Source organism: Sminthopsis crassicaudata, chromosome 1, assembly GCF_048593235.1.
Source record: "Sminthopsis crassicaudata isolate SCR6 chromosome 1, ASM4859323v1, whole genome shotgun sequence".
Lineage (NCBI taxonomy): Eukaryota > Metazoa > Chordata > Mammalia > Dasyuromorphia > Dasyuridae > Sminthopsis > Sminthopsis crassicaudata.
This window is the reverse complement of record NC_133617.1, coordinates 29,973,419-29,997,421: the sequence shown is the minus strand read 5'-3', so window position 1 is coordinate 29,997,421 and position 24,003 is coordinate 29,973,419. Positions and strand designations below refer to the sequence as shown.

General features: G+C 45.6%; 1 protein-coding gene across 6 annotated transcripts in view; it reads left to right on the top strand.

The window, feature by feature from the left end:
* Positions 1-24,003, top strand: part of ACAD10 (acyl-CoA dehydrogenase family member 10) — a 41,478-nt gene that overhangs the window by 7,878 nt on the left and 9,597 nt on the right. For all 6 annotated transcript variants that reach the window (XM_074297321.1, XM_074297312.1, XM_074297308.1 and 3 more), the window contains 10 exons: positions 673-867; positions 2,248-2,406; positions 3,226-3,385; positions 11,551-11,698; positions 14,711-14,779; positions 15,266-15,447; positions 16,380-16,530; positions 19,191-19,336; positions 20,115-20,288; positions 21,679-22,070. In XM_074297321.1, coding sequence (XP_074153422.1) covers positions 673-867; positions 2,248-2,406; positions 3,226-3,385; positions 11,551-11,698; positions 14,711-14,779; positions 15,266-15,447; positions 16,380-16,530; positions 19,191-19,336; positions 20,115-20,288; positions 21,679-22,070 — 1,776 coding nt within the window. The remainder of the gene's footprint in view (positions 1-672; positions 868-2,247; positions 2,407-3,225; positions 3,386-11,550; positions 11,699-14,710; positions 14,780-15,265; positions 15,448-16,379; positions 16,531-19,190; positions 19,337-20,114; positions 20,289-21,678; positions 22,071-24,003) is intronic.

The following is a 24,003-nucleotide window of genomic DNA, read 5'->3' as shown; positions in this document are numbered from 1 at the left end:
TTCCCACCTATCCAGAACCCAAAACATGGAAGCGCTCCAAGAGCTGATTCTGTCTTTCGGCTTTCCACGTGCAGTTGTTACGAACAGGGAGCTGTGCAGAAAAGCAGCTGACGGCAGAGATTTTAAAAATAAAGCTCCTTCAGATGCCCCGCACGGGCTCAGCGCAGCTCCGGAGGCGCAGCTGGGCCGGGAGCATCATGGCGGAGGCCCCGCAGCTCCCGGACATCCCGATGGGTTTCTGAGCAGCAGAGACGCGGTCCTGCAGGCCTCAGCCCCCCGGTTTTCTTAGAGCAGGGAGCACTCAGTGGGGAAACCCCCTGCTCAAGGCGGGGGTCTCGCCTTCTCTGTACCTGAGCATCTTAAAGAGCCCCCTTAAGAGGTTGGGTGACTGGCTCAGAGTCACAGCAGAGGGGAAATCTGCGCTTGAGTGTTTTCCGGTGACTTTTGAATTTTGAAAATTGGCCATACACAAATGGGAAAAATCACTGCTGACTGTTTGTGCCCCTGAGTGCCCCCTTCCCCAGCTCAGAATCGAGGGGCGTTTACAGGGGCTGGGATGGAAGACTCGGGAGTCCTGAGCAGGACGGGCCCCGTGGCCGCGGGGGATGTGATCAGGGGGAGAGTTTTGCTGCAGCTGCTCATGGCTGACTTTCTCCCCTCGTTATTTCATAGATAAAGTCACCGGTGCCAGTGGGCTCGTTTTTCTCCCTGCTGACCAGCGGACAAGTCGCGAAGCAGTTTTCAGTGATGACAGAAGCAATAAATCGAATCCGGGCAGAAGGCTTAAAGACTGCAGTTCTTAGTAATAATTTTTATCTCCCCAGTGGGGAGAGCTTTTTGCCTCTGGACCGGAAACAGTTTGATGTGGTAAGGCTGCAGGGATTAAAAATAGCTTAGAGAGTGCTCCCCGCTCCCCCCTTGGAGCCATAGCTGAGAGGTGGTGCTCTGGCAGGCCTTTGGAGGAGGCTCCTGATGTAGGAACACGGCCAAGGTGAAACCTTGATGGTCACTGTCCTCTGCCCAAGGTCAAACTCTTAGAACGTGGGCCGTGGGCCTCAGGAAGTGACTAGAAAGGCCTCAGCTCTGGAAACCCCCTGCAATGGAGGCTCCACTATAGCCTTCAGATCCCCAGCTGCCAACCCCCCCCCCAGGAGCCCCAGTCCCATCAGCCCCCCCTCCCCCGGGAGCCCCAGTCCCATCAGCCCCCCCTCCCCCGGGAGCCCCGGTCCCATCAGCCCCCCTCCCCTGGGAGCCCCGGTCCATCAGCCCCCCTCCCCCAGGAGCCCCAGTCCCATCAGCCCCCCTCCCCTGGGAGCCCCGGTCCATCAGCCCCCCTCCCCCGGGAGCCCCAGTCCCATCAGCCTCCCCTCCCCCCGGGAGCCCCGGTCCCATCAGCCCCCCTCCCCTGGGAGCCCCGGTCCATCAGCCCCCCTCCCCCGGGAGCCCTGGTCCCATCAGCCCCCCTCCCCCGGGAGCCCTGATCCCATCAGCCCCCTTCCCCAGGGAGCACACACACACACATATACACACATGTTTCTATTATGTATTTATAGATATATATATATATATCTACATGTGTTCATATCTATATCCCTATATCTATGTATCTATCTATAGACATAGATATGTATTTATAATTATCTGCATCATAAAACATAAACATGACTTTATTGGAGCTTTTGTGGCTTGAGGGATGGATAGGTTCCACTCTGTCACATTTCAGCGAACCCTGTGAATGTCCGTGCACCCAGCAGGTATTTCGGGGGGTATTGTAGGTGGAGAGGGACGGTTAACAGGGCCCCCAGCTCCCCAGCTTGTGTGTCCTGCTGGACATTCCTTCCCCATCATTTCTCCGGGACTCTTAATGGGGTTCACACCAGGAGCTCGTGCGGGAGAGAGCCTAATTCCAGCATCTAACCTTGCCGCCAAGACTTGTACCTCGGGATCCCCGCGGTAATTGCCGCCGTAACTCTACTACGGCTCCAGGAGTACTCAACGAGCGTCCCAGTGGTTGTTCATTTGAGGCCTTCTGAGACAACAGTGGGCCCGGGGACAGCCCGTTCCGGTTCCTTCTGCTGTGGAAAGCTGCTGGCCAGGGAGAACCCGGCTCGGCTTGGGCGGCTTTGCAGGCCTTCAGCCCGCACTGGCCCAGTCGTGTGGGGCAGCCGTGCCAGTGTATCCTTACTGTCTCTGATTCAGCACGGTGCGCCCCAAGACTTTTGTCTCTGGCTCCCTTGCTCCCTTTAGGTGGTTGAGTCCTGCCTGGAGGGGATCTGTAAGCCGGACCCTCGCATTTATAAGATGTGCTTGCAGCGGCTTCAGGTGGAACCTGCAGAATCCGTCTTTCTTGATGACCTCGCACACAATTTAAAAGCAGCTGCCCAGCTTGGCATTCACACTATAAAGGTATAGAACCAGTCTGCCTCTGAGCATTTATTAAACATCCACTGGGTGCCATGGGCTGTTACAAGCACTGGGGAGGCCTGTGCATTAAAAAACCCAAGTAATAGTAGGAGCTGCCCTTTGTAGAGCACTTTAAAGTTCCCAAAGCACTTTATATGTATCATTTAATCCTCACAACCCTGTGAATTAAGTGCTGACATCATACCTGTTTTACAGATCAGGAAACTGAGTCTGAAAAGGCTAGGTGAATTGTTCAGAGGCAGCTAGGGTAAGGGAAGCCAGCAAGCATTAAGCGCCTACTGTCTTCTAGGTGCTATAGAAGTATCTCATTTGAGCCTTACAACAGCCCTGTGAGGTGATTAGCATTAGCCCTATTTTACAAACTGAGGCAGACAGGCTTACAGGGTCACCCAGGGTTACAACAGCAAATAAAGGTCTGAGGTAGGACTTGGACTCTTGTTTGGCTGGCTCCAAACTCCATTCCCACTTTGACAGTGAATATGAGAATAATCTCAAAGAGGAACAAAATGACATCACAATGCCAGATCACGCAGTGCGTCCGACCGACATGAGCTTGGCAGGCCCGGCCCATAGCCGGGAGGCTCTGAACACAGAAGGCAGATGCAGCCTCCGTGGTGGGCAGAGGCGTGGGCAGAATGCCTCCAGTGACTAGAGGCTTCATGGGAATGGAAAGCCCGTCTGGTCTCGGCCTCAGTTTTGTGCCTTTGAAAAATCTGTGATCTAGAACTTAGAGAATGGGCGGCTAGGAATACAGTGAGGGCTGATGGTTGGGAAATGCTAATTTTTTTTTTTTTAAACTAGGTTAATGATGCAGAAAGTGCCTTAAAAGAACTAGAAATCTTTCTGGGTTTTTCTTTGCGGAAGATTATTCCAAACACCTGTTCTGTGAGAAAGACAATGGAAATTCCAAGAGATTCCCTGGAGAAATACCTCAAAAACTTTCTAGGAAGTCAAGCAGCAGGTATCCTGCAGTCTGTGTCATGTCTGAAGACTTTAATGGGTCTCCTCTCACCTTGTGTCCAGCATTGGGCTGGGGGCTTAAACCTCAATGGGTCCTTCTCTCATCCTGGGTGCAGCATTGGGCTGGGGGCTTAAAGGCTAAGTGAAGTACAAGGGCATAGGAAGAGGCAGTGCTGGGACCGGGTGCTGAGAGCGGAGAGAGTTCCCAGTTCTGTCAAGGTAAAGTTATCAAACTCCTCTGTGTTCCTGGGTCTCTAGAGCTGGACTTGCTACATCTCTTTGGCTCTGAGAGGTGAGCATTAGTGTACGTCTTTAAATGTTGTTGAGTTGAACAAATGATGAGTCTCCCACTAGTATAGTTTACTGTTTCCTTCAGTAACTCATTTACATTTTCCTTTAAGAATTTGATTCTATACAATTTGGTGCATTTGTATTTAATATTATTTCATTGGCTATGGTGCCTTTTAGCCAGATGTAGTTTCTTTGCTTATCTCTTTTAATCAGGTCTATTTTTGTTTTGCTTTGTCTGATATCATAATTGCCATCCAACTGTTCTCTGTGTGTTTCTCTGTTTCAAATGGATTTCAGGTAAACCACATGTTACCAGATTCTGTTTTTTAATCCATTCTACGGCTGCTTCCATTTTATGGGTCAGTTCATTCCGTTCACATTCAAAGTTATGATTACCAACTGTGTATTTCTCTCCATGTTATTTTTCTCCTGTTGATCCTTCTCTCTTTCTCTTTCTCTCTCTCTCCCCCTTGTTTCTCTTCCTCTCTTCCTATCCCCCCCTCGCTCTCTTTCCCCTTTTATCCTGTCCTTCCTCAAAAGTGTTTTGCTGTTGACTATTACCTCAATCAAATAGCCTTCCCTTCCATATTCCCTTTCTTTCTATAATTCTTCCCTCCTACTCCCATGTAGGGTAAGCAAGATTTCTATACCCATATGAGTGTATGTTATTTCCTCTTTCAGTCAGTTCCAATGAGGTTCAAGTATTGTCAAACAAGCCCAACTTCATCTTCTTCTCCACCGAAAGCTCTTTGTGCCCCTTTTATGTGATACCAATTTCTTATAATTTTTAAAATTAATTTTATAATTATAACTTTTTTTTTGACAGTACATATTATGCATAGGTAATTTTTTTTTTTTTTTAACAACATTATCCCTTGTACTCCCATCTGTTCTGAATTTTTCCCCTTCTTCCCTCCACCCTCTCCTCTAGATGGCAGGCATTCCCATACATATTAAATATCTTATAGTATGTCCTAGGTACAATATATATGTGCAGAACCAAATTTTTTTTGTTGTTGTTGCAAAGGAAGAATTGTATTTGGAAGGTAAAAATAATCTGGGAAGAAAAACAAAACAAAACAAAACAAAAATGCTCACAGTTTACACTCATTTCCCAGTGTTCCTTTTCTGGGTGTAGCTGATTCTGTCCATCATTGATCAATTGGAATTGGATTAGCTCTTCTCTATGTTGCAGATATCCACATCCATAAGAATACATCCTCATACAGTATCATTGTTGACCTGTATAATGATCTCCTAATTCTGCTCATTTCACTCAGCATCAGTTGATGTGTCTCCAAGCCTCTCTGTATTACTCCTGTTGGTCATTTCTTACAGAACAATAATATTCCATAACCTTCATATACCACAATTTACCCAACCATTCTCCAATTGATGGACATCCGTTCATTTTCCAGTTTCTAGCCACTACAAAAAGGGCTGCCGCAAACATTTTAGCACAAACAGGTCCCTTTCCCTTCTTTAGTATTTCTTTGGGATATAAGCCCAATAGTAACTGCTGGATCAAAGGGTATGCACATTTTGATAACTTTTTGGGCATAATTCCAGATTGCTCTCCAAAATGGTTGGTTTCTTTCACAGCTCTATCAGTGTCCCAGTTTTCCCACATCCCCTCCACATTCATCATTATTTGTTCCTGTAATCTTAGCCAATCTGACAGGTGTGTAGTGGTATCTCAGAGTTGTCTTAATTTGCATTTCTCTGATCAATAGTGATTTAGAACTCTCTATCATATGAGTGGAAATAGTTTTAATTTCACCATCTGAGAATTGTCTGTTCATATCCTTTGACCATTTATCAATTGGAGAATGGCTTGATTTCTTATAAATTAAAGTCAATTCTCTGTATATATTGGAGATGAGGCCTTTATCAGAACCTTTAACTGTAAAAATATTTTCCCAATTTGTTACTTCCCTTCTAATCTTGTTTGCATTAATTTTGTTTGTGCAAAAGCTTTTTAATTTGATGTAATCAAAATTTTCTATTTTGTGATCAATAAGGATCTCTAGTTCTGCTTTGGACACAAATTCCTTCCTCCTCCACAAGTCTGAGAGGTAAACTATCCTACGTTCCTCTAATTTATTTATGATCTTGTTCTTTATGCCTAAATCTTGGACCCATTTTGATCTTATCTTAATATGTGGTATTAAATGTGGGTCCATACCTAGTTTCTGCCATACTAATTTCCAGTTTTCTCAGCAGTTTTTGTCAAATAATGAATTCTTATCCCAAAAGTTGGGATCTTTGGTCTTACCCCTTAATTTTGATTTTTTGGGATATTATCCTATTATAGTCAACTCACACCTGTGCCCTCTATTTTTACTCCTTGTAACTGTTCTAATAATAAGGATAAAGTTCATCTTCCCAGGTAGGAAAGTAAACAGTTTAATCTTGTGGAATTTTTTTTTTTTAATGCTTCTCTTGAATATTGTATTTGAAAATCAAATTTTCTTTTCAACTCTGATCTTTTCATTAGGAATTCTTGAAAGTCTTCTCTTTCATTAAATATCCTTTTTTTTCCCCCTGAAGAAGTTGAGTAGGTAATTTTTGGTTGCAATATTATTTCCATTACCCTCTGGAATATCATGTTCCAAGACCTTTGATCCTTTAATGTCAAAGCTGCCAAGTCCTGTGTTATTCTGATTATGGTTCTATGACATTTGAATTGTTTTTTTTTTTTCCTACTTGTGGTTGCCAGACTTCTTTCCCTGGAAACTCTGAAATTTGGCTATAATATTCCTGGGAATTTTCATTTTGGAAGGTGATTAAGGGATTCTTTCGATTTCTATTTTATCCTCTGGTTTTAAGATGTCAGGGCAGTTTCCTGAATAATTTTTTTTTTTTGGCAACATGATATCTAGGCTTCTTTTCCTCCCCCTTTTTTATAATAGCTTTTTATTTTTCAAAATACATGCAAAGGTAGTTTTCAACATTCACCCTTGCAAAACCTTGTGTTCCAAATTTTTCTCCCTCTGTCTCTCTCCCCCTCCTCTCTAGATAACCAATATAGGTTAAACATGTACAATTCTTGTGCACAAGAAAAATCAGATCAAAAAGAAAAAATGAGAAAGAAAAAAACAAGCAAGCAAACAACAATGACCAAAAAAAAAAAAAGGTGAAAATACTATGTTATGATCCATAGTCAGTCTCCTCTCTGGATGTAGATGGCTCTCTCCATCCCATCTATTGGGATTGGTCTGAATCACCTCATTGGTGAAAAGAGCCATGTCCATCAGAATTGGTCATCATATAATCTTGTTATTAGCATGTACAATGATCTCCTGGCTCTGCTCTCTTCACTTAACTTCAGTTCATATAAATCTCTCCAGGCCTTTCTGAACTCATCCTGCTTATTGTTTCTTATAGAAAAATAATATTCTATAATATTCATATACTATAACTTATTCAGCCATTCTCCAATTGATGGACATCCATTCAGTTTCCAGTTCCTTGTCTAGGTTCTTTTTTTTGACCATGGTTTTTGGTTAGTCCAATAATTCTTAAATGGTTAGTTGATTTTCTAAAGAGAAATTTCATATTTTCTTTTATTTTTTTCAATCTTGATTTTGTTTGATTATTTTTTGATATCTCATGAAATCATTAGTTTCCACTTGCCCAATTCTGATATTTAAGGAATTATTTTCTTCAGTGAACTTCTGTACATCTTTTTCCATTTTTTGTGTTTCCTGAGCTATTGACTCTTTTTTCATCATTCTCTTACATCACTCTCATTTCTTTTCCCAATTTTTCCTCTACGTCTCTCATTTTTTAGAAAATCTTTTTTTGGAATGCTTTCAGAATTTTTTTTAAATGGCTTGACTCAGATTCACAATTTTCTCTGAGACTTTGCTTGTAGACATTTTAATATAATTGTCTTCTTCTGAGTTTGTGTTTTGATTTTCCTGGTAACCATAGTAACTTTCTATGGGCAAGTTCTTTGTTATTGTTTGTGCATTTTTCCAGCCTACTCTTTGATTTTTAACTTTGTGTTAAAGTTGACTTCTCCTCCAAGGGTGCAAGGGGCAGTATCCCAAGCTTTAGACTTTTTGTTCTGCTGTTTTTTTAAAAAAAATATTTATTTATCTATCTATTGTATCTCTCTGTTTATTTTTGTTAGGTGGTTTATTTTTGTTCTGCTGTTTTCAGAGCTAATTCTGTAATTTTTCATCTCTTCCAAGGTGGTATGATCAAAAGAGGGTTGTGGTCAGTGTTTTCCTGGCCTGTATTCTGTGAGCAACCACAAGTGCTTTTTTCCACCCTGAGACGGTGATTAGGGTCCCTGCTGCTCTGCAGCTATGAGTTCTGATGTACTAGCAAGCTCCTTCTTGCCCTGGATCTGTGACCCACATACACGTGTGGGCCACGCCACAGGGCCCTGCACTCGGTGCCAGTGAAGGGATCCCTGTGAGCTGACCCTGCTCATCTGGGGCCCAAGGGCTCCAAAAGTTGCCAGTGCAGTTGTCTCCAAGGCCAGCTGCTGGCTTGCTGAGGGGTGGTCTGCACTGTACTGCACTCCATTCTCACTCAGGGTGACAACCTTGTTCTGTTGACCTTCTTAGTTGTCTTAGGCTGGAAAATTGTTTCATTCTGTGCTTTTTGCTGCTCTAAAATTAATTTTTAGGCATTTTTAAAAGTAGGTTGGAGGTGAATTTGGGAGAGCTCAGGGAGTCTTGCCTTTTCTCTGCCATCTGGACTCCAGTTGGACATCTTTACAACGTTGCTATTACTATGTACAAAGTTTTCCTGGTTCTGCTCACTTTGCTTTATATTAAGGTCTTCCCAGGTGGTTTTTGTTTGTTTTTTTAGGTTACAAAGATTTGCTTTTTTATTTTATGAGCAAATAACAAGGGGAAAGACAAGTTCCCTAGTCTAACTCATAATTAAGTAGGAAGAAGAAGCCATTAAAGGGAAGACCCGATAAGGTTGGAAAGAATATCCTATGATGGCTAGTCCTGAAAAAGAGTTAGCAAAGATCTTTTATCGGGGAAATATTACTTCAGGGGTTTGACACCATGACTTGGAAAGTCTCTGGGAAGGAGGGGAAATAAAGGCGGGAACAAGGATGTATATTGAAATGTTGGAAGTTTCTTTGTAGAATAGTTTACTATCTGCTAGACTGCTTTCCTTCACCTTTTTTTCAGTAATTCTCTTGATATTCTTAGCCTTTTGTTCCTCCAACTGAACTTTGTTGTTAATTTTTCTAGCTCAAAAGAATTATTTGGTTTGATTAGTTTGGCACTGAATTAATAAATTTATTTAATGAATATTATTTTAATTGCCATAGGCTCAGTCTACCCATGAGCAATTAATATTTCTACAGTTGTTTAGATGTGTCTTTATTCTTGTGTTTTATAATCATCTTCGTGTAGTTTGTGGGTGAATCTTGGCAGACAGATATCCAAGTATTTTATACTTTCAGCAGTTATTTTAAATGGAAATTGTTTGTTTTGCAAGGCAATTGGGGTTAAGTGACTTGCCCAGGGTCACACAGCTAGGAAGTGTTAAAGGTCTGAGGCCATATTTGAACTCAGGTCCCCCTGACTTCAGGGCTGGTGCTGCATCTATTGTGCCATCTGGCTGCCCTGCTTCTAGTGATTCTGCCCAATGTCCAGATTTCGACCTGCAAAGGCCAGATCTGGATTCTGGATGCCAGTTAGGGCCAAGATTTCTACAAGGGAATGTCACTGGGATAACACACTGACAGAGGAAATGACATTTTCCATATTAGCAAAACTAGTAGGTTGCCCCTCTCAGTACCCACTTGTCAAAAAGAGCTTGGTAAAAAAACAACCCTTTCATCTGCAGACCAAGAACATCCTATTTTTAGCAATATGTGAAACCATTGTTGCAGATAAATTGAACTATGAGCTTGCCTTCTTTGGAAAAGGGCTTCAAAGACTGATATAATATAACACCACTTAAAGAAATTATGGAAGAGCCAGTCTAGTGCCCTTCACCATGGCCATACCTAGAGCAGGGAAAAACTGAAAGTTTTTCAGCAAGAAAAAGCAACTTACTTTCTCCCTTGTCTTTGACCAACTCATTTTTTTTTAATATATTTTAATTTTTTCCCAATTACATGTTAAAATAATTTAAGCACTTTTTTTTTTCTTTTTCTGAGGCAGTTGGAGTTAAGTGACTTGCCCAGGGTCATACAGCTAGGAAGTGTTAAGTGTCTGAGACCAGATTTGAACTCAGGTCCTCCTGACTTCAGGGCTGGTGCTCTATCTACTGCTACCCCCTATTTCCAATTCTGAATTACCACAAAAAGAGCTGCTAATTTATTTTTATTATTTTTTTTTTTTGTTACAAATTGGTCCATTTCTTTTTCTAAAAATGTCTTTGGGACACAGACTAGAAGTGGTATTGCTAGATCAGAGACCATGCATAGTTATGTATTCGGCCATAGTTCCAAATTGTTCTCCAGAATGGTTGGAGCAGTTCACAACTCTACCAACAGTACATTAATGTCCTAGTTTTCCACATTTCCTGCGATATTTGTCATTATCTTTTCCTGTCATCTTAGCCAATCTGATGAGTGTGAGGTTGTAACTCAGAGTTGTTTAAATTTGCATTTCATTATTAATTAGTAATTAGTGATTAGCATTTTCCCACATAATTAGAGATAGTTTTGATTTCTTCTTCTGAAATCTGACTTTAGCATCAAGTCAGTTAGCAAGAATAATTAGCGACACTCAGATGGTATCCTCCCTCATCCTAGCACCAGCAGAGAAACAGCTTCTCCACTAGGCCCCAGCTTGCTCCCTCCCAGCCTCAGTGTCCAGGACTCTTGTCCAAAGGGGTCGGATCCTAGATCTCTGTCCCCTCCCCCCCTGGTCATTGTGTTCTGGCTGCCATGGTTTCTCTCACTCAGTTTCCCTTAAAAGTTTCCTCCCGCTGCCCCAGACTCCTGATTTTCTAGCTATGGCTCTGACCACTAATCCATGCTGACTCTGACCAGGCCTGTTCCACTTGATTGCACACAAATACCATGGAGAGGCTGGGCGGAATGGGGTCTCTTCTGCTTCAAGCTCAAGTCCCCACTGGGTTTGTTCCTTCCATTTCAAGGGCCCAGGGACTAGCACCCCAATTCCATTCAACCACCTATCGTCATAATAGCTTTTTTCATGGGATTTTTACTTTGGAGATGCAGCATTTGCCCCATCACTGCTGGAGCACCATCCTTCCCACCACCTCTGTGTCTGGGGAGAGCAAGGGGGAAAAAGTAGGATCACTATTTAGCTCACTTCTTCCATATCATTAATTCCACCATATCATGGCCAAAGACCTGGTTTTCTGCAGCTTCTGCTGGACTGGCTGCAATACCTGGCCTCGCTCCAGCACTGGATCAGGTCAGAGATTCCTGCACCTGCAATGGAAAAGAATGAAGAAAAAATCAAGATCAGGGGGACCTTGTGGGCTGGGGAGGGAGCTTATAGCTCTTCCCCTTTATACCATAAAGGGATATTTATACCACATTTATACTGTAGTGTGGATGAAGGGGTCACCTCTTTCCTTTGCTGTGAATATAGCAAAAGCAGGAATCAGGTGGTTTTTCACCCCCAGATGGTTCTGGCTGTTTTCAACCTTGTGGTTGGCCAACACAGAATGTCCACGACCATCGCTTTCCCAGAAACAGCTTCCAGCCCTTACTCATGAAAAGAGACCATCTCATGGGGAATATTACCTGCCCAAGCCTAAATACACGCTGCAGGGATTTCATCGTTTGAGTGTGTGACTTAAAAATGCCTTTTTTCTCTGTGGGAAATAGTCTCTTCTGGGTAAAATTGGAAAGAAAGGACAATTTGTCTTTTCCTCAACCACCTTTTTGAATTATGTATTTGTATTTTATAGTTTCAGGTCCCTTGGAAGTCCTGCAGTTCAGCCATGGGCAGTCCAATCCAACTTACTCCATCAGGTTGGCCAATCACCACTTGGTCTTGAGGAAGAAGCCACCAGGAAAACTCCTTCCCTCTGCCCATGCCGTGGAGAGGGAATTCAGGTACTTCCGCAGGGTGGCACATTAGGGAAGGGGCTGTACCGCTGACTGCGGCCCCGGGCGACCAATCACAATTCTGGAGAAATGCCTTGGAAACTGAACAAAATGCGAGGGTAAATTTGAGATATTTCCAGTCACTTGGGGCTTTATTCTGCATCTCATTTCTTCTGTTTAATCTGCTAGCATTACTCTAAGGGAACAGAAGGCTGGGAGCAGCTGGACTTCTTCAGCAGAGCTGGGGGAGGAGGGTGTCCCAATGTTCATATACTAATTATGATCATCTGTTTCTCTCTTTAATTCCTGCTGTGCTTCCCTCTTAAGCCATCTTGGACTGTGACTTACAGTGCACCCTGTGTAGGATAATGTCTATCTACTTCAAAACAATGTTTTGTCAACAGTCAATAGACATTTATCTGGTAGGTCCCATGTACCAAGCATCCAGTCAGGTAGCAAGAAGCAAGTCAATTCCTGCCCCTCAAGGAGTTTCCAGTCTGTTTGGGGAGAAAACTGAAAAGGAAGGGACGAGCTGAAACAGGGTGGGATGGAAACATCAGAGAAGACCACCATGAGCGCAGCCAGTGAGAAACGAGGCCCTGGAAGTGTTTAGGAAAAGAGAGAGGAAGGAGCCTAGGTCTGCCGTGGGGGGAGCCCTGAGGCTGGGAATATCTCCAAGTGGAACGTGTGCTTCCGGGAGCCTTCTCGGCCTGGACCTTGTGTTCCGTGAGGCAGAAAGGCTACCCACAGCAACAAGTCCAGGGATGACAGCCCTCATTATTTACTCGCCTTCTTTCTCAACTTTTTGTTTACATATTGCTTCATAAAATGGATTCAAATCCATGCCCCGTTGCATAGAGAAAGCCCTTAGCTGCAAAAATGAGCTAAAGATAAACATATTTTAAAATTTAAAAGTTGGAAGGCAAAAAGGATAATTGTTTGTCTCAACTACAGAAGGATAACATTTCTCTCCTCTCCCATTATTCACAATTTTCCCTTAAGAAACATGGTTTTTCTTGATGCTTTTTGCCTTTAGGTGAAATCTCTCCTCCTCCCTCCAAATTGTTCCCCAGAAGACAATTAAGCAAAAACATATCCTAAGTGCCTCTGGTGATAGAAGACGTTCTGATCGACAGGAAGCAATCACGAGGCACCCCTCCTCTGGGGCCTCCCTGGGTTTTTTAGTTACTCAGAGTTCCTTGAGCCAAGTTTTTGTCATAGTCACTGTGACTGTGTTCGTTGGGTCCTCTTGGTTCTGATTGTTTTGATCACTCACTTTGTAAAAAATCTCCCCCAGATTCTCTGAATTGCTCCTATTTGTTATTTCTTACTGGATATTAATGTCACATTACATTCAAGTCTCAGTATTTTCCACTGTTCCCTAATTGATGGACACTCATTTGTTTCCAGTTCTTTATTTCTCCTATGACATGCTCCTATGAACATAGTGCTACTTGTTGGACCTTTCTCTTCCCTGACTTCCTTAGGGATTTTCATTATCTCCCTCAGGCTGCTCTCTCCAGTCATTCTCTCCAGGTCCCTCACCAGCTACTAGGGCCTTCCCTTTGAGATTTCCTTCCATTTTCATTCTGTAGATCTTATAGGAATCTAGCCTTCCCCATTAGAAAGAGAGCGCTCTGGGACCAGGGACTAGGTTTTTATCTTTCTTTCTCTGACTAGAGCTTTGCACAATGCCTGGCTAATGGTGTTTAATGGAACTTGTTGACTAATTCCCCTTCTTTCTTACTTTAAAAAAAAATTATTTCTTTTGAGATTTTAGATTTTTTTGTTTCTTCAAACAAAACATTTTTTCCAATGAGGTATTTTATATTTTCTTACATGTTTTCATTCTTCTTAGTTTGACTGATTCTTTTTGACTGGTTAGCTTTTCATTTACTCAGTTCTAATTTTAAAAATGTATGATTTTCTTCAGATAAGTTTTTGCATCTCTTTTTCTATTTGATTAGTTCTACTTTTCAAGGCGTTGTTTTCTTCAGTGGATTTTTATTTTTTGCATTTGGCCAATTGCATTTTTTAAGGAATTGTTTTCTTCAGTCAATTTTTGTCCTTCCAGGCTTTGAGCACAGGGGGCCCTTTGTGTTTGGGCTGTGCTCCCACTAGGGGGAGCTCTACCTGCTCTCTGCAGAAAACAGCCTTCTGAGCTAGGACTGGAGGCTGCCCTGCTGGTCTGCTCTTCTACTGAGCCAGGACCAAGGGTCTCAAATAAATATTAAATAAGAATATTATTATTGCATTAATAATAATAACAAGCTAGCACTACTGTCTATCCACCCAGGTTATTTATACCTTCAGAATCTAATACTTAATGTGCAACAAGAAAATGGGATTTACACACATAGATTGTATCTGGGTTATATTGTAACACATGTAACATGTATGGGATTGCCTGTCATCTAGGGGAGGGAGTGGAGGGAGGGAGGGGATAATCTGGAAAAATGAATACAAGGGATAATGTTATAAAAAATATTACTCATGCATATATACTGTCAAAAAATGTATAATTATAAAATAAAAAAATAATATTAACAAGCAACAATATTATGTTGATAATATTATGGCAGTAACATTAAATAATAAATATTAAAAATCACGAGAGTGTCTAGTTGAGTGTGCATGAATGAGAGAATTTGTTAGGGAGGAGAGAAGGAGGAAAAAAAGGGAGAGAGAGACAAAGAAAGAGAGAAGGGAGGGAGAGAAGGAGCCAGAGAGGGGGAGGGGAGTAGAGGAGGGAAGGAGGGAGGGAGGAATAGGTGAACAGCCCACAAGGCCCCAGTACTAGAGCCGCGAGCGGATTCAGACCTGAACCCGCCCAGTGGGGGTTGGTTGTGCCTTGGATTCCTCCACATTAGGATAAAAGGCCCGTGTTAAAGGGCCCGTAGCTGACCTTACTCTTCCTTTGGCTGTTAATGCGTTTGTCCTTTTGGGGGACGTGTATTCTTGGCTCAGCGGGGGACCACCTCGGTCTGGCCGGCCGACATCTCGCCCTTTTTGTGCCTCCAGGATAATGAAGGCCCTGCGGGATGCTGGCGTTCCTGTCCCCAAAGTCCTTGATCTCTGTGAGGATTCCAGGTAATTTGGGGACCCCCCCCAGGGCCACGCTCCCAGGACGGCACAGTTCCACACGGTTTGCTGAGTAAGGATAAGGAAAACGGAGGCGAGAAGGAGGAGCGCGGCCGGGAGCCGCCCCCCAGTAGTGAGACGGGAGGGGAACCTTTCATTCTCCATGAGCAGAAAACAGCCGCCTGTACAGTTGTCTTAAGTCAGGCCCTCTTGATTACCCGTCCTGGGCTGATTTCCCACGTGGCTCGCTCACTAACTGGACGGGCTCCCTTGTGGCCCCGCTTGGGGCTGAGCGGCCCACGGCAGCGGGGGCTGGTCCCAGGGCATGCGAGAAGCGCAGGGTAGTTAATTTCACAAAGCCCCTTTGAAGTCTGTTGGCCAGTTCCTTCACGGGGCCGGAGGTGGTCCCACGGAAGGAGCGGAGCTGCCCGGCCGGGGCCGCCCTCCCGATGCCCTTTGTGAGCCCGGCTGAGCGTGGCGTCTGTGCCCCCGCAGCGTCATCGGCACGCCGTTCTACCTGATGGAGTACTGCCCCGGGCAGGTCTACAAGGAGGCCTCGCTCCCGGGCCTGGAGCCCAGCCAGAGGAAGGCCGTCTACACTGCCATGAACCAGGTGCTGTGTCAGCTTCACAGTGTGGACGTCAAGGCGGCGGGTCTGGAAGACTACGGGAAGCACGGTGAGGAGTGCGCTGCGCCGCGCAGCTGCAGGGGACGCTGCTCTGCCCTGCTTTAAAGTCCTGCTGTCAGGGAAGCTACCAGCTTCGTCACTAGCCTTACGTGCAACCTACTAGGGAAGCCTTACCTGGCTGTCCGTCCTCTGCCGTAATCAGCCACAGCGCCTCTGGGATAGGGGGTCCAGTTCTGGGGGCACCCCGAGTGCCCTCGTGACAGGGGCCGGGTGGGGGAAGGGCTACAAGAGAGCCACAAGGATCTGCTGAAGACACGGGGGTCTTAGGTTAAAGATCCAGGAAAGAAATGTGGCCATCTTCTTTTTTTTTTTTCCCCCGAGGCTGGGGTTAAGTGACTTGCCCAGGGTCACACAGCCAGGAAGTGTTAAGTGTCTGAGACCAGATTTGAACTCAGGTCCTCCTGAATTCAGGGCTGGGGCTCTGTCCACTGCGCCCCCTAGCTGGCCCCTTGGCCATCTTCACAGATGTAAAGGACCCTCATCCCAAAGTGGCGTGGGCCCGCTCTTAGTTCCAGAAATAAGAACTGGAAGCCCCGGGCCTGGGTATTTGGAGGCAGCTTGGGAGCTCAGGAAAGGCTTGGGCCCTGAGCAGGGCCCGAAGTGGGCCAGGCGGCCTCCGGAGGTGCGAGTCTCCATCCCACTGAATGTCCTTAAGTCATTCCCCTGGATCATTTGGGAAGCCCTAGCATCAAACGAGCCCCAGAGAGGAGGGTAGAGAAATGATTCCTGCTGACTCAGCTACTCCTAGAGGTGCATTTTTTTAAATTATAGCTTTTTATTTACCAGATATATGCATGGGTAATTTTGCAACATTGACAATTGCCAAACCTTTTGTTCCAATTTTTCCCCTCTTTCCCCCACCCCCAGATGGCAGATTGACCAATACATGTTAAATATGTTAAATAAACATCTATGTTTTAGGGGACTATGTTCAACGCCAAGTTCAAACCTGGACCAAGCAATACCGGGCCACAGAAACCAGCACAATCCCAGCCATGGAGAGGCTCATCGAATGGCTTCCACAGCACCTCCCCAAGGCTCAGAAGGCGACAGTGGTGCATGGAGATTTCAGGTAGAAACTGATGACAAAGAAGCAAGAGATTTTTTTTTTATTGAAGCTTTTTATTTTTAAAACATATGCATATATGTATAAAAGAACCACACGTGTTTAACATATATTGCATCACTTGCCATTAGGGGAGGAATGGGTGGAAGGGAGGGGAAAAAATTAGAACATTAGGTTTTGTAAGGGTCAATGTTGAAAATTATCCACACATATACTTTGAAAATAAAAAGCTTTAATTTAAAAAAGCATGCATGTATAATTTTTCAACACTGACCCTTGCAAAACCTTGTGTTCCAAAATTTCCCTCCTTTCCCTCTCCCTCCCCCCTCCCCTAGATGGCAAGTGACCCAATATAGTTAAACAGGTGTGATTCTTCTATACATATTTCTACAATCATGGTGAGTAGCAAGGGATTTTAAAGTGAGAAAGCTTCCTGATTAGCTGAAGGCCCTTTGTGTGGCCACGGGCAGTCTTCTCCGGTGGCTTGGATCCAGATTGGAGTTAGAAAGTGCTCATGTTCACAAGATCATTTACAGCTCCCAGTCCATTTGTCCAAGTAGGAAGGGGAAGGAGTGGACCTCCAAACTCCTTGACCTAAAGATCAGTTAGTGACCAACCAGGTTCTCATTGTGCATTATGAAAGCCAGCGAAATAGAGCCAGGACAACTTGCTTAGGCCTTTAATGTATGGTCAGTCTGTAGCGGAGCCAGGATGGCTTGGCATCTGGCCTATGCTTCTGGCTTGATCCTGTCTTGCTCTGGAACCAACTAATTGCACCTTTGATTGGTTGTAATGTTTTTCCACTTCACATAAGCACTTAGGAAGCCTCTCAGACACTAAGTGATCTGGACCTTGGCCAAACTATAATCTCTCTAATTATTTTAACTCTTCTCTACCCTAGAGAACTGAGAAAAAGCGCTTTGTTGAGCAAGTTTTATTTCTAAAAAATAGTGTTTTGAAGATAGAATTTGCATGTATTTGAAATCAGTCTTTTCTTCCCTACTTTAAGAAGTGAAATTCCTCCCCTCCATCTTTTCAGTGAGGGCATTGGCCCATGGCCTCCCAGAATGATTTGTTCTGAGTGTCATCTGAGCTGCCAAGGCTTTGGGCTTGTCTGGCTGGCTCCAGTGGGCACGTGATACACTGTCCTTTGGTGGAGGTCTGGGGCCTTCACTGCTCACAGGAAACCGATGACACTATGACCTTCATTTTCCCATAATTGCTGGGCTGGACAAGGCTTGCCTTTCCATCATTCAAGAACATGGAGGACCAGTACATGTTATTAAAATCAAAGCTTCTATGGAAACCACTGGCCTTGCCCACTCATTCCATTTCCTGGAGTGATGTAGCCATTGCACAGGTCATGAGATCATGGATATAGATATGACAGACCATGTTGTAGACATGGCAAAAAACTTTTTTCCTTCAGTTTTGTCTTTTTTTGTGTGTTTGTTTTTTTTCGCAGAGGTAATTAGGGTTAAGTGACTTGCCCAAGTCACACAGCTAGGAAGTTTTAAGTGTCCAAAGTCAGATTCGAACCCAGATCCTCCTGACTATAGGGCTGGTGCTTTATCCACTGTGCCACCTAGCTGCCCCTTTCAATTTTGTCTTTAATGAAATTCATATATTTAAAACCTAGAATATAGAACTGAAAGGATTTTTTTAATAATAGCTTTTATTTTTCAAAATCCATGCAAAGATAATCTTCAACATTCACCCTTGCAAAACCTTTTGCTCCAATTCCCCCCCCCCACTTTCTTCCCTCCTCTCCCCTAGACAGAAGCAATCCAATATATTATACAGGGTTTTTAAATTTTTTTCCCCCCTGAGGCTGGGGTTAAGTGACTTGCCCAGGGTCACACAGCTAGGAAGTGTTAAGTGTCTGAGACCAGATTTGAACTCGGGTCCTCCTGAATTCAGGGCTGGTACTCTACCCACTGCGCCCCCTAGCTGTTCCAATCCAATATATGTTAAAACATATTCCTCTCTCTATATTTACACATTTATCTTACTGAACAAAAAAATCAGATCAAAAAGGGGGAAAAATGAGAAAGAAAGTAAACAGCAACAAAAAAGGTAAAAATATTCTATTGTGGCCCCATTCGGGCCCCTTGGTGCTCTCTCTGGGGATCATAATCCTGAAGCCATCAGTCCAGTTCCCTCCTCTTATAAATGAGGAAACCCGCCCAGGGAGATTCAGCGGCTTACCCAGGCCTCTCAGCAGGAGAAATACAGGATGCTGGTACTTTTCCTACAGTTCTGTGTTGCCTTCTAGTAGTATTCCTAAACATAACTTAGTGGGGAAAGCACCAGACTGGTCACCAGCACTAAACAAAGGCGCGGGATTAGTGACAACAATGACATCCACAATCCCTCGCTCACCGCTCACGAGGGAGGTCCGGGGCTCTTGAGTTTGACCTTCCCCATCTGCAAAATGAAGTAACTGAAATTAATAGTTTGTAGATAATTTAAATAATGAAAATCATTTAGAGCTGGTCCTTTTCACTCTCAAATTCTGGGGCTCTAGAGCATCCTTAAAGTTTATCAGAAATATCGGCGACAGGGTAGCCCTTTGAAGATTCGTTTGGTGCTTGTCTAGCAATTTACAGACTCTTGTTGTATTTGTGCTGTGTTTGCACGAGGTTATTTCTTCAATCTTTCTGTAGGCTGGACAACCTGATATTTCATCCAGAAAAGGCCGAGGTGCTCGCCATCCTGGACTGGGAGCTGTCCACCTTGGGAGACCCTCTCTGTGATGTGGCCTCTAACTGCATGGCTCACTATTTACCGTCTGATTTTCCTCTCATAAAAGGTATGAGCTGCTGTGAAAGGGGAGCAGAAAGCTTCCACTCCCCTTGGAGGTGGGGAATGGCCTCCGCTTTGGCAGGAAGGGCTCTGGGAAGGCAGCTTAAGCCATCCGGGAGGGAAGAGTGGGGTATTGGTGGGCAAACGTGGACTATGCAGGATAGCATCAAAATATCCAGATCTGTTTTCAATCATTGATTGTCCTGGGGGAAGATAGGGAAAAATTTCAACTGTGTCCCCAGCAGATTGACTGTAAGCTCTTGGTGGCTAGGGATTGCTTCACTTTTGCCTTTGTAGCCCTAACACTTAACTCAGTACATGATAAACAATAAATGCTGATCAATTGACTGATTGATTGATTGGTAACAAATTTCCCTCTTATTTTGTGAAATCTCCGTTTTAGGAAGATTTCTAACAAATAGACAAGGCAAAAAAGTGTGAAGTCACGTGTGCCAATCCCTCGAATACTGACCACAAGGTAGAGGAACTCAGAATCTGGGCCTTCCCTGCCAGCTTCGATTTAGGTGAACCTTTAGGAGCCAGTTTGGGAATAGTAGTGAAATCATGTGTGAATTCCTCAAGGGAACTTCAAAGCAGGTTTCCATTGAGCAAACCAATCCAGAGAATCGTGGGGCTATGGGATGCTAGATTTAGGGCTGGGACACCATGGAGTCCAACCCTTTCCTTTTACAGCTGAGGAAACTGAGGCAGAAGACTCAGGGCAGTCTCAGGGGCAGTGACGGCCCTGGCTGTTGAGTAACAAACTGCACTTTTTCTTCTTTCAGGCTTGAGTGATTTGGATATTACTCAGCTAGGAATCCCTACTGCCGAGGAATATTTCAAAATGTATTGCCATCAGATGGAGATCCCGGCAGCTGAGAACTGGAACTTCTACATGGCCTTCTCCTTCTTCCGAGTGGCCGCCATCCTGCAAGGGGTCTACAAACGCTCTCTCAGAGGTACCCAGACCGCATTGCTGGGTGCGAAGCGGGAAAATGGGCAGCAACGTCGGGGAGTCTGTCAGCACTGGAGGCCGGCAGGAGCCCTGGGCCCACAGGGGAGCTCCTAGAGGTCTGGGGGAGGATTTCTGAGAGCCTTAATGCACCGCCCACTCCTGGCTCTAAAAACAAGCTCTTTCCTCCTAAGAAGCCATAGAGGGGAGGAAAGAGAACGACTGCTGAGCATTCGTTGCCTCGGCTTTAGCCTAATGGAAACATTCTTTTGCTGGGAGTGTGTCCCCGAGTGACTTCCTCTAAGTATTAGTGTCGTTGCCCACGTTGGCGGGCGCCGTCTCTGGGTTACGCTCATCCCTCTAGCATGCTCACGGGCACCTATGTATTTTTGTCAAGGCTCAGAGGATAAAATCCCAGCCCAGTCACTTAGCATGGACTTAGGGGACTTAGGAACTCAAGTTCCTCGTCTGCAAACCTGGCTGACAGGTTGTGGTGTTTGCAGAGTGTCTCTGGTCCTCACAATGAGCCTGACGGGGAGTAGAGGGGGGCAGGTTTGGAAGAGGTCCGAGGACCCCTGATTCCCTCGAGATGTTTTTAAAGTATTCTCTCTTGGACTCTGTGGTCTGTTCCAGGGTCCTTGTAACCCCTCATCTTCCCCCGTGGGCTTAGGGGATGGAGCAGGCCCTTGGGCTCTCTTTCCAGCTCTAGAGCTGAGTCATGATTGGTCATCCAGCCTCCCTAGGCCCTCTCTGTAAAATGGACTGATTGGATTAGTTAGAGCTCTGGTTATTCTTTCATCATTACTGATATTGCAGTTATCAATCAGAGCCTCCTTGAACCTCCATTTCCCAGCAAGGGGCTTGGATTAGATGGGCTCTGAAGGCCCTCCCTGCTCCAGACCCTCATCCCAGCTTTCCCCATTACAGAGGTCTTTGATCTTAGCAGACAGTGACCCAGGGTGACGTGGTTACCCAGATAAATGTGTGCGTGTGTGTGCATGTGTGTGTGTGTGCATGCATGTGTGTGCATGTGTGTATGTGTGTGCGTGCACGTGTGTATGTGTGAACTCATGTGCATATGTGTGCATGTGCGTGTGTGTATGTGTGCGTGTGCGCGCATGTGTATATGTGTGTGCATGTGTACTCATGTGCATGTTTGTGTATGTGTGCATGTGTGTATGTGCTTGTTTATGTGTACATGTGTGCGTGTGTGTGTGCATGTGGGTGTTTGTGTGCGTGTGCGTGTATGTGGGTGCATGTGCGTATTTGTGTGTGTGCGTCTGACCCCCAGACCCCATCAGCCTTTGCTGAGTGATTCTGGGAGACATCAGACCCTGCTGGGGTCAGCGGAGGAGTGGTTTAGGAGCTCTAACCCTTTTTGTCTTGATTTCGGTCAGGTCAGTCGAGTTCAGCAGCTGCAGAGCAGAGTGGGAAGCTGGCTGAGTCCATGTCTAACCTGGCGTGGGACTTTGCCGTCAAGGAAGGGTTTCGGATTTTCAAGGGGCTGCCAACCCCGAGGCTGTCGACAAGAGCCTACGGTGTGTGGGCCTCCCGGAGGCCGCCGCTCCTCCCGGACGGAACGAGATCTCTGGCCACGGCCTCCAAGGCCGCCGCCCCCAAAGGGGTCCTGATTATCTCTCCAGAGGCCCTCTCAGAACCGGTCCGGGATCTCCATCACAGGCTGGAGAGATTCATAGAAACCCACGTGTATCCCATCGAACAAGACCTGAGAAATCACCAGATGTCCGAGGCCAGGTGGACACCGGCTCCACAGATCGAAAAGCTCAAGGTAAATGGGCCTCATTAAGGCCCGCCTCCTGCCACAACGGTGTGGAATAGTAGAACCGTCACTTTTGTGTTCAACAAAGTTGTGTCTGCTGCTCCATTATTTTAATTTGCAAAAATAATCTTCTGCCCTCCCTCCCTAGAGAGCCATTCCTTCAGAAGATAAAGAAAAAAGAAGAAGAAAAGGAGTTAAAACTGACTTTTCTCCTGGGGCCACTCTTCTCACCCAGGGTTCACTCTTGTGATTTTGCTCCTAACTCCGTTCTACTTAGCGTTGCCTGGTCCTGTTCTCTTGGCTCTGCGCCAGTTCTCCTCCTTCTCGGAATTCTTGGGGCGTCTTTCCTTGTGGTGCGGTCCTGCTTCGTGTGCCCCCCGCCGGCCTGGCCGTGCCCACCCCCCGCGGCCGTGTGGTCCCGCAGAGTGCCCCAGAACTATTTTAGTGCATATGGGAGCTTCCATTGGGCTTGAATTTCCAGTGGGCACATGCCCAGCAGCTGAATCATGGGGTCTTGTTAGTCATTTTTTAAAAGCAGAGTTCCAAATTGTTTTCCAGCATGAAAAGTCTGTGTTTCCACTGAATCCAGATGTTCAGCGTCTCTAGCACGTCTGCTCTTTTGGCCGTGCCCGATGTTGAACACCAGCAGAATTGGTTTCCAGTGATATTGGAGACATTAAATTAGCTTGAATCTTTTTCTCTGTGTCTCTGTCTCTCCCTTCTTTCCCTCCTCTCCTTCTCTGTCTCTTTCACATCCTCCCTTCCTTTTTTATCTCCCTGTCTCTTCCTGTCTCTTTTTTTCTGTTCTGTTTTTCTTTTCTTCTTTCTCCTCCTCTTCCCCTTCTCTGTTCTTTCCTCCCTTTTGTTCTCCCTTTCTTCTCTCTGTCCTCCCTCTTTTTTTCTTTCTTCTGTCAATGTCTTGTTTCTTCTTGCTCTTCCTTCTCTCCTTCTGTTCTTTCCTCCCTCTTGTTCTCTCTCTCTCCTCTGTCTCTCTCCCTTCTTCTTTTCCCCTCTTCTCTCTCTGTTTCTCTCCTTTCTTCTTGCTTTCCCTCCTCCCCTTCTCTGTTCTTTCCTCCCTTTCTCCTGTCTCTTTGTCCCTGCCTCCCTTTTTCTCTCCTCCTCCATCTCTGTTTCTGTCTCTCCTTCCCTCTTGTTCTCCCTGTTTGTCTCTCTCATCCTCCCTCTGTCTCTATCTCTATCTCTAGGGCCTCAGCTTCTTGCCTTGTCCATCCTTTTGCAGTAGCTTGGATTGCAGGTGGCAGGATCAGCTGCGCGTTTGTCCCTGGACCTCCTTCCATCAGTGCTTCTCCAGCCTAGGGAATGATCTTTAGGAGCTTCTATAGCTGGGGGGGGGCAGGGGCGTCTCTCTGGAGGGCCTCAGCTGGGCCCCCCCACTCCCCCACCCCCAGCCCCATGCACACTCACGCCTCTGCCCCCGTCAGGCCCATCCCCAAAGACTTGGCGGCTTGGCTGGGTGGAGATGGATCTTCAGGAAACATTAAGATATCAGGAGGATTTGGGTGGATTAAACAAGGAGCATTTGTGAGGTGCTCCCTCTGGAGAGTGCCAAGTGCTGGAGACAGGGAGCGAGGCAGGTCTTGCTTTGGTTTATACAGGGCTTTGGAGTCTTCCAAGGTGTCGGCAATCAGGCCTTCTGTTTGCTAGTCCCCCAAAGGGTGGGCTCTGTGGGAGGTCCCGGGGGGGCACCAAGTAAGGAAGATCCCGGGGGGGATGCTGTAGAAGATCTTGGGGGGGGGATGCCATGAAAGGTCCCTAGGGGGCACTGAGGAAGGTCCCGGCCAGACTTAAGGGGGCACTTGGTACCTCACTCCTCCAAACAGGCGCCCTCTGCCCATTTCTCCACAACCTTCCTCGGCTGCCCGCCCACTTCGCCTGGCAGTGTTGGCTCAGGTCCCCAGTCCCCCTTGGCCCTCTCTCCCGG